At 38.6% G+C, this 9,961-nt stretch overlaps 2 protein-coding genes across 2 annotated transcripts in view; one reads left to right on the forward strand and one right to left on the reverse strand.

Annotated features, from left to right (window-relative positions):
• The window catches only part of LOC146705193 (synaptic vesicle glycoprotein 2B-like), a 45,748-nt gene extending 41,791 nt beyond the window's left edge, over nucleotides 1-3,957 (forward strand). Inside the window, exon 16 of the mRNA XM_085462783.1 lies at nucleotides 1,458-3,957. Within this exon, the coding sequence (XP_085318909.1) occupies nucleotides 1,458-1,641 (184 nt within the window). The 3' untranslated portion in view covers nucleotides 1,642-3,957. The remainder of the gene's footprint in view (nucleotides 1-1,457) is intronic.
• Nucleotides 3,958-5,750: 1,793 nt separating this feature from the next.
• Nucleotides 5,751-9,961, reverse strand: part of LOC146705194 (aminopeptidase N-like) — a 38,638-nt gene continuing 34,427 nt past the window's right edge. The window contains exons 20-23 of the mRNA XM_085462784.1: nucleotides 8,390-8,557; nucleotides 7,865-8,005; nucleotides 6,235-6,316; nucleotides 5,751-6,149 (exon numbers count right to left, since the gene is read on the reverse strand). Coding sequence (XP_085318910.1) covers nucleotides 5,985-6,149; nucleotides 6,235-6,316; nucleotides 7,865-8,005; nucleotides 8,390-8,557 — 556 coding nt within the window. The 3' untranslated portion in view covers nucleotides 5,751-5,984. The remainder of the gene's footprint in view (nucleotides 6,150-6,234; nucleotides 6,317-7,864; nucleotides 8,006-8,389; nucleotides 8,558-9,961) is intronic.

Below are 9,961 nucleotides of genomic sequence, written 5' to 3' on the forward strand. Positions count from 1 at the left end.
TATTCGTTGTGTTCCCGCTAGTGCTTTCAGGTTAATCTCGTTGAAATTACCTTAACGCCACAACACGGCAAATCTCCGTTAACGAGCTACCGCCGATCACTCCGTGCATGGGGCTAGACGGCCAACACGTTAATGAGCTAACTGCGCTAACACACTAGTTCACACCAATGTAATTGAGCATTGCATGGCACATTCAACATACTGTTTTACTTTAGTCCATGACTCGCTTACCTTCAGGGTCATACGTCACATGAAAACCAAAATAATTCCAAACGCCAGATCTGAATGACGTTCAATTTGCCTGTTGCAAGGAGAGCTTAACTTCTGTCTCGCTAGCTTGCCCTGCGCTCTTCCTTCTGACGATGCTGTCTGTGTTGAGCGCTCAGTGGATCTGCGCTCGACAGTGCAGCCTAGGCGGAGTAGTCCAACACAGATTCACTGAGCGCTCAACACAGACAGCATCGTCAGAAGGAAAATTGATAAAATAAATTACAAATGTTGTATTGTTCGATACATATGCGTACCGAACCGAAAGCACTGTATCGAACGGTTCAATATCGATACGAATATCGTTGCACCCCTAATATATATATATATATATATATATATATATATATATATATGTGTGTATGTATATGTATGTATATGTGTGTATATATATATGTATGTATATGTATGTATATATATATGTATGTATATGTATGTATATATATATGTATGTATATGTATGTATATATATATGTATGTATATATATATGTATGTATATATATATATATATATACGTATGTATGTATATACATATGTATGTATATATATAATTTGTTTTGGGACAAACAAAATATGGATCAGTGCATCTGATGAGAAATTCCAATTCCTAAAACCACAGATTACAATATCCTCATATCACATATCCCTGACCACTTGATCACATTATATTAAATTCAGTAGGTAAACATAAAACATTAAAATATTTACTTTTGAAAGTTTCATTATTCCAAAGACTTCTTTTTTAAATCATTTATTTCTTCTTTTTTTGTTGTTGTTGCTCAAATATGCTGCTGGGATCAGATTTAAAATGAGCCCGTGTTTTTTAATCACTTTTTTTTTTCACTTGCAACTAAAAAATGTATGTGAATTTTTGAATTTTTGAAGTTTTGAGATCAAAAAGTTCCTGAACTCCACCTATTAAACCATAGATCAATAATTCTGTATTTATTTATTATTTATGTGATTCATCATTGGATCCGTGTTCACATTTCTTTATTTTTTTTAGGATGATTTATGTATAATATTGTTTATGTGTGAAAAAGATTGCACAGCAGTCTTGAAAAAACACAAAACCATATTTTTTTCTGTTTGGACATTAAAATGTTAAGAAATGAAAAGTCCTGGTGACAGTTTTATTTTCAATAAGGCTGCTTCAAAATGTCATTCTGTTGTCACTCTTTTCTCTTAGAGCAACAGCTTCTGGTGTGCTGAATGCTCTGTGTAAACTGGCTGCTGTTCTCAGCAGCTCCATCTTTGCTAGCTGTGTGGGAATCACCAAAGCCATCCCTATTCTACTATCCTTTACTGCGCTGGTGTGCGGCGGCCTTGTGGCCCTCAACCTGCCTGACACGCAACAGAAAATTCTCCAGTGAAGTGATACGAGCGTGCTGAGGTGGGAATGAGGGGGGTAAGGAAGAGGCCAAAACACATCTACTTCTTGTTGGAGGCTAATGAGTTTACCTTGACTCTGAACTTAAAAAAAGACAAGACTTGGAACAACTCACAACTGTTCATTAGAACAATTTTTTTCAGGTTGGAGGTTTTAGACCAGGAAAAAGCAGGTTTATGTTTTTCTGTATTTCTGTATGAGTCTTTATTGATGCCATGAATCCACTAAGGCAGTTGACATACTAACCATTTAATGATTTGTTTGACTTACGTGGACAGATGTTTTTTGAATGTTTAAAGCACGCGCTGTAATATATTCTGTCTTCCTACCACTATTTACATGCATGTCAGGGTAAAAAAAGTGTTATCTGTAATTTGCACCTTAAAAGTTTTTCCAACACTTTTAGCAAATAACCTGCTTGAAATCATGGGACAAAAAACTGAATAAAGATTTTCCGATTTCAACAAACTCTACCTACAAACATGTAACCCAAACTGTTTACACCATGCCTTAAAGCTTATACATAGTGACTTCACATTTGTGACTACATGTGGTTAAAACTGTAGTGACTTAAGGCAGCAAAGACAGACTTGGGTAAGCTCTGTTATCAATATTTCATAGCTTAAAAATCTGCTTTAGCTTTTCTTTATACTAAATAAATAAGCTAGTCCTTGTAAACAGTGGCTAAATAACCTAGCTTAGCAAACTAGCCCCAGACTGTAACAGATTTTATGTGATCAGTGTGATTAAATCACATACTTCTACATATTAACGTCAAGATTAGGTTTTGATGACAGAAATGTGATGCTGTTGCTCTGTGAATTTTTGCAGGGGTGATCTCACTCATTCCAGTTCCCACGTGTCTTTATGTCTTGTAATGTTAATACTGTTCTAGTTTGGATTTTCACATCTGATAATACTGCACTTGTCTGTATATGTCATCTGTAATACACAATCAGTTAATTCACTGGTGATTCTTAGTTAAACTGAAAATATTAGCAACATAAGTGAAATCCCCTTTTCTGAAAGTTTATTTTGTTTTGAACTGTTGGTGTCAGTTTTAAGGCAGTGGGATATGGGGATCACTATTTTCAAATATTTTTAACCAGATGTTTGACTGATTCATTGTGAAAATAACCTTCAGATCAACCTCTTAACATCCAGTATATTATTGAAGAACCATCTAGGATTAGGGTCAAGGACAGGAGTAGACTTTGGTAACTTGCATGTTTTTTAAGAACTGTTGCCTCTTTGGCCCACCAACACCTGTAAACAGAATTAAGTGAATAACTGTATGGCACAAATGTATGCAACATTATATGAAATGTAGTACCTTCCAGTTTCTGAAAATGTACTTGTTTATTATAAGGATAAAATACAGCCTTTAAAAATAACCCTCATCGTAAACTTGTTGTTTTTAAGAGATTAATCATTAGCAAACAGTAATTGTGAGACTGGATGAAGCAGACAAATTTATTTTATTGACCTGCAGGACAGAGAACATTTGAACTTACATCCCCTAGACTGAAGAAATACATAACCTTTAATAGGATCCTAACAAGAGATATATTGGTCATACTGAAAATGTAATATTTAGGAAAATGGTTCTTCAAGCATTCTGCTTGGACACCTCTTTGCACTAACCTCTTTTTAAAAAACAATTGGATGATTGTTATTGTTGGATGGTCATTCTTGCAGCATCAATTCACCTGCAGTTTTTAACAGCTCATTGCAATTAACTGAGATTGTCACGATCCTGGGTTTTCTGACCCAGCGGTTTCAGTTTCTTGTGTTTTGTCATTTTGTATTATGGTTTTAGTCCACCTTGTTAGTTTAAAGTTTAGTTCTAGTCCCTAGGTTGTTATGTTTAGCTTTTGGTTGTTAGATTTCCCCGTGTTGTTGGTCCTGTGTTCCCTCTGTGTATCTGTGTTCATATAGTTCTCAGTTCCTGTGGCTTGTTTCCCCTTAAGTTTTATTCCATGTTTCCACAGCCCATTATGCTCTCCCTGTGCTCTCTCTCTCCCCTCCGGTCTGCCTCTGTGTCCTTACTGTGTTACGTTTAAGGCCCACGTCTTGGGTCAGTATTTTCAGTTCCGTGTCCCCCCTGTCTTGTTATGTGTTTGTCCTCAGCTGTGCTGCCCGTGTGTTCCCACGTCTCTCATTACCTTCTGTGCGTCATCCATCAGTGTTGTGTGCGTTTCCCCGTGGCCTCCCTGTGCCTCCCTGTGCCTTAGTTCATCCCAGTGTAGTTTTATATTGCCCTTTGCCATTCTGTTAATAAAGCTGTGTTTTGAATTTATCCCTGCGTGTTGTTAGTCCTGCCTTTGGGTCCTCTCCTGCCAGCACACAGCCGGTTCCTGACAGAGATGCTTATGATCAGTGAATATTGCAGTCACATTATTTAAAGTTAATAGAATATTTATCTGTGTATTGAAGTCCAACATTTGGTCTTTTTTGATGTTTCCGCATGAGTACTGTACTGGACTCTACTGGATTACTGTCATGTGCTGGGTCTTTTGACCCAGCATTTTGAGTTTCATGCCTTTTTGTATTATGATGTTGTTTGTATAGTTTAGGCTTCAGTTAGTTCTGTTTGAGTTCTCTGTTTCCTTGTTTAGGTTCCTCCCACGTAGGTGTCTCCCCCACTATGTTGGTTATAGTGCCGTGCCTTCAGCGTGTGAGTCTGTCATGTCCCTTGTGTTTAAGTCTCCCTCGCCCTTTGTGTGTCTCAGCGATGTCTTTGTCTCCCTTCGTGTCTCGCTCCCTCTCTCCCTCTGTCTCCACCTCTTATTTACATGTTTGCCCTTGTCTGTCATGTGTGTTCTCCCTAGCCATCATGTTCTCTGTATTTGTTGCTTATTTATGTCCATGTCTCATCTCCAGTTTCTATTTCCCTATTGCCATGTCAAGTGTGTGTGTCTTGGTCTGCGTGTTTCCTGTTTTACTTTGACATTCTCGCGTCTTATGTTCAGCGTGTTCAGTTTGCTTCCTCCTGACTTGTTATTATGTTTATTCGTCCCAGCTGTGTTGCCCGTGTGCTTCCTTTTCCCTCGTCACCCTCTTGTGTATTCCTGTCTGTATGAACTCTCATGCATTCATTGTCAAGTCGTCTGTTACGTTTATGCCATGTTATCAAGGTTTCATGCTTCCAGGTATTTACGAATTCTCACCAGGTTTATGGTTTTTCCATGTTTACTTTCTTGTTTCCACAGTTTAGATTTTTGTTTAGTGTCGTATTGGTTTGCCTAGCCCTTTGTTTCATACTTTTTATCAAACACAATAAATGTCTTACTTTCAGTTAAAATTGTCCCATGTTGGGTCTTTATTTCTCTACTCCACATGGTCTGCCAATGCAGACCTTGACAAAATCAATACAGTGGAGTACAAAATATATGTGACCAAAGCTGTGTACTTTTATTTCTCTCTCTCTCTGACCTGAAGACACTTTGCTAGGTAAAATCTAATCTGCTGGTTGACTTCTCTTTCTTACAATTTTCACCTTCCTAGTTATTTTTTTTTCACTCATACGTATTCTGGACTTAAAATGAATGAAGGCATTGAAATGAACAGCATTACAACAACATGTTGTGAGAGAAGGCAAAAGTCACAGCAAATTTTGTCCTTCTCTGAATACGCAGCAGAAATCTCGCAGTGGAAAAAGTATTGCTTATAAGAGGTTCCCTGCATCAGTTACTGAAAAAAGAAAATTGCTGTTCTAAGAGATTAACGAGACAGAAGGACAGGCCTGAGGCAAAGACCCTATGGCTTGTATTTGTATAGCGCTTTACTTAGTCCCTAAGGACCCCAAAGTGCTTTACACTACATTCAGTCATCTACCCATTCACACACACATTCACACACAGGTGATGGCAAGCTACATTGTAGCCACAGCTGCCCTGGGGCGCACTGACAGAGGCGAGTTTTGAAGTTTATAAAAAGTAAGGAAGACTTGTTCACCATTAAAATCAGACTTTGTCAGATCCCATAACACATCTATGAAATACATTTTTTAGTTCTGATGTGAGGATATCATCAAATCTGATATCTATCTAAAATAAAATGGGTAAAATGTTTTTACAGTTTGGTTACATTTTAGTTTATTTGCATTTGTCAGTCAGTTTAATAAAGGGATCATCTGAGTTTATTATTTATTAAAACACATCTCATATACAGTCAAATCAAATTTAATTTGGACAGACATCTTTCACTACTTTATTACTGCATGCTGTTTTTCATTAACACCAGTACACCAGTAGTTTATAAAATTGTCACTCTTTTTTTCCAGAAAAAAACCAAAACAACACTAAATCTCCAAACACACCTTTGTTACTGCATTTGATCTCCGTTCTGACTGTTGAACCAGTTCAGGATTTCCTGTTTGTTTGTCTGCAGCCACTTGATGTTCATTCTGGTCCTCTCCAGGGCCTGATCTACAGCCAGTGTGGCAGAACCAAACCCTGTTGCACTGTGCGCCTCGACAAACTCCTTCAGCTGTGAGAGAAATCACAGGAAAAGACTTCAGACAAAAGCTTAACATTTAAAAATTGGTTTTGTATTGTACCTAATCAATGTATACCTCCTGTAGTTCAGCAGGTGTGGAGAACCTCGCTGTTACCCCAGTGATCATAGAAGCAAAGGAGAAAGAGCCCACGCCATATCTGAAAGAACACGAGAATGCTTTATTTCACAGATTCTTGGAAGCTTTGCACACATAAAATTTGGCATATTTACAGTTGTGGTCAGAAATTAACATACATTCATGGGAATGAATACCATGGTTTATTTATGGTTTATTTTTTAGTTTTATTAAACCAAAGCCAAGTTACAACTGTATACATTACGATCATCAGTGTGGTAAGCAGGGAATAAACCGAAATGCAGGACTCCTCAGACTAAACATAAACTTAAAGGCCAGCTTTACTGCTAGTACTCGAACTCAAAAATACTAAATACTCAGGCACAGATGAAACCAGGAACGTGGAAACTAGGAAACACACAGGACGAGTGAAAAAACAGCATGAGGAGAAATGAACTGAGGCAAATGGAGGACTAAAACAGACACAGGAGGTTACAAAGCAGACTAGATACACCTAGGGAACACACCGGAACAGAAACTGACTAATGAGACAGCAAGGAGAAAGGTGAACAGAATGCACACAAGACAGGGGACTGTCTAAATAAAACAGGAAACATAACACTGAGACAGAGACAAAGATATACAAACTTGACAGAAAAAAGGGAAAGAAACACGGAGACTAGAGAGAAAAGACCATCTGACACAACTAAACAGGGAGAGACCAGAAACCACAGAGACAGAACACGGAGACAACCAGACAGACATGCGGAAATAGAGAGGAATCAGAAAAGGGAACTAACGAACTATAACAAAAGCTAGGCAAGGGCCTAAAGCATGAAATAACAAAACTCAAAAGGAACAAATGATAAAACAATTATCAATTCAGTTCAGTTTTATTTATATGGCACCAAATCACAACGAAAGTTGCCTTAAAGCATTTTATATTATAAGGTCGAAAAACTTCCTTTTAACAGGAAGAAACTTCTAGCAGAACCAGGTTAAGGAAGCTGAGCGTGGTCCATTTACTATCACCAGCTGAGGTGAAAGGGGGAAGACGGGACAAAGACATGCTGTGGAAGAGCGCCACAGATTAAAATGGAGTGCTGGATAAACACATAGTGAGTGAAAAAGGTCACTGAAGAATAGGGATGGGTACCGGTATCCGGTGCCATTATGGCATTAGAGAAAATCCAAAGTAAATTCAAACTTGTATACCCTTTTTAAAAGTCATTATAGAGCTATGCTGTACAACCATTTCCTGGAAAAATAAAGTTACTAGAAATCATCAAGAGCCACAAATTACCATAATAATCATGCCCCTGTAGACTTCTGACCACACCTGTACCAGCTCAGGTTTTGAACCCTCCTTTACTTGGCATATAACAATCCATTGTGACTTCAATTGACCGTATTAAAATATTCATTCAGGACTTAAACTGATGGTTGATAAATGCTTTCAGAATAAAAGAAGTGCTGATTATTATTTTGTCAATCAAAAAAGGGTAAAAGTATATTTTAACAACCTTATGCTACTGTACTAAAATTCACACTCCATGTTGATGTTTTCTGTATTTTCAGTTATTGCTCCACCTCACACATGCAAATTATTTTTTATCAGTGTGATACTAACTCTGTGAACATGTATTCCCAATGGTTTCTGACAAAGTCCCAAGCCAGCTTTTGTCCTGCTCTGTTGCTGGCGACAGATGTGATGACACTGGTGGCATCCTGCTTCCGGATGATAGTGGAGTTTAAAGTGTAAGACAGATACCTGTGAAAACAGTTAAAACAAGAAATGCACTTACTAAAGCTCCTTCACCTATGTTTATTCTTGGAGTCTCTGCTGTATCCACACTCAACTCAGTGTTTCTTAAAAAGTTTAAAGCTACAATAGATTGCAAAAATAGTTTCAGTTTTTATAATGAGTTCCTTTATAAGTTTTTTTTTATGGGAGACAATACTGCTTTAAAAAACAGTTCTTTTCATTATATCAGTTTGTTAATTCTAAGGCTTTAACCCAAGGGGCTTAAAAAAATCTGCTTTGTTTGTTTGCAAATTCCCTGACTTGATTTATGGGCCACATAAGGGATTTTCTTACTGACTTGTTACATCACTATATGTTCCATTTATTTGTGCACAGGAAGGACACACATACCTGTTTAGCAGCTCTGTGTTGTTTGTGCAGGCCAATGCAAACATGAGTTTGTTGGCCTCATTTGCTACAGAAGCAATCTTAAATTGTGACCATCCAAACTCCCACTCAGCCTCATCACCTGCTGCAATGGCACTGCAGTACACCACTGAACGCAGGTTGGGGTGGATCCTGAAAAGGTTACAGTTAACACACTGCTGAGTAAGTATCTTAAAATACATCCTGTTAAAAAGACTCACTGTTAGACTCACGGATTTCTCACCAGTGCTTCCCAACCAGTCTAACCCAACTCGTCACACTTGTCGACTAGTGAGTTGACATTTCCCATCAGAACTGACGGCAAAAATGGCGTGTACTTCTACTTACTAGCCTTTAGACACCACATATTACTGAAGTTGAGGAAGCCATTCTGAGGGTGACGAACAAGGGCTAAGAAGATTATCTCTTGCGGACATTACTTTTCCCAGAGTTGTGCACATCACGATATTTGGAAAATACACATTTAAAACTGAACACTCTCTCAAGAGCTACTCATACTTGCTGCCACTCAATATGGTGAATTATTTGAATTTGAATGATTTCAGAGTTATTTACAGTGGGGCAAAAAAGTATTTAGTCAGCCACCGATTGTGCAAGTTCCCCCACTTAAAATGATGACAGAGGTCAGTAATTTGCACCAGAGGTACACTTCAACTGTGAGAGACAGAATGTGAAAAAAAAATCCATGAATCCACATGGTAGGATTTGTAAAGAATTTATTCGTAAATCAGGGTGGAAAATAAGTATTTGGTCAATAACAAAAATACAACTCAATACTTTGTAACATAACCTTTGTTGGCAATAACAGAGGTCAAACGTTTACTATAGGTCTTTACCAGGTTTGCACACACAGTAGCTGGTATTTTGGCCCATTCCTCCATGCAGATCTTCTCGAGAGCAGTGATGTTTTGGGGCTGTCGCCGAGCAACACGGACTTTCAACTCCCGTCACAGATTTTCTATGGGGTTGAGGTCTGGAGACTGGCTAGGCCACTCCAGGACTTTCAAATGCTTCTTACGGAGCCACTCCTTTGTTGCCCGGGCGGTGTGTTTTGGATCATTGTCATGTTGGAAGACCCAGCCTCGTTTCATCTTCAAAGTTCTCACTGATGGAAGGAGGTTTTGGCTCAAAATCTCACGATACATGGCCCCATTCATTCTGTCCTTAACACGGATCAGTCGTCCTGTCCCCTTGGCAGAAAAACAGCCCCATAGCATGATGTTTCCACCCCCATGCTTCACAGTAGGTATGGTGTTCTTGGGATGCAACTCAGTATTCTTCTTCCTCCAAACACGACGAGTTGAGTTTATACCAAAAAGTTCTACTTTGGTTTCATCTGACCACATGACATTCTCCCAATCCTCTGCTGTATCATCCATGTGCTCTCTGGCAAACTTCAGACGGGCCTGGACATGCACTGGCTTCAGCAGCGGAACACGTCTGGCACTGCGGGATTTGATTCCCTGCCGTTGTAGTGTGTTACTGATGGTGACCTTTGTTACTTTGGTCCCAGCTCTCTGCAGGTCATTCACCAGG

Source organism: Copadichromis virginalis, linkage group LG7 (assembly GCF_057382275.1).
Source record: "Copadichromis virginalis isolate Kocher_CV1m ecotype Utaka linkage group LG7, C_Virginalis_male_GT1.1, whole genome shotgun sequence".
Lineage (NCBI taxonomy): Eukaryota > Metazoa > Chordata > Actinopteri > Cichliformes > Cichlidae > Copadichromis > Copadichromis virginalis.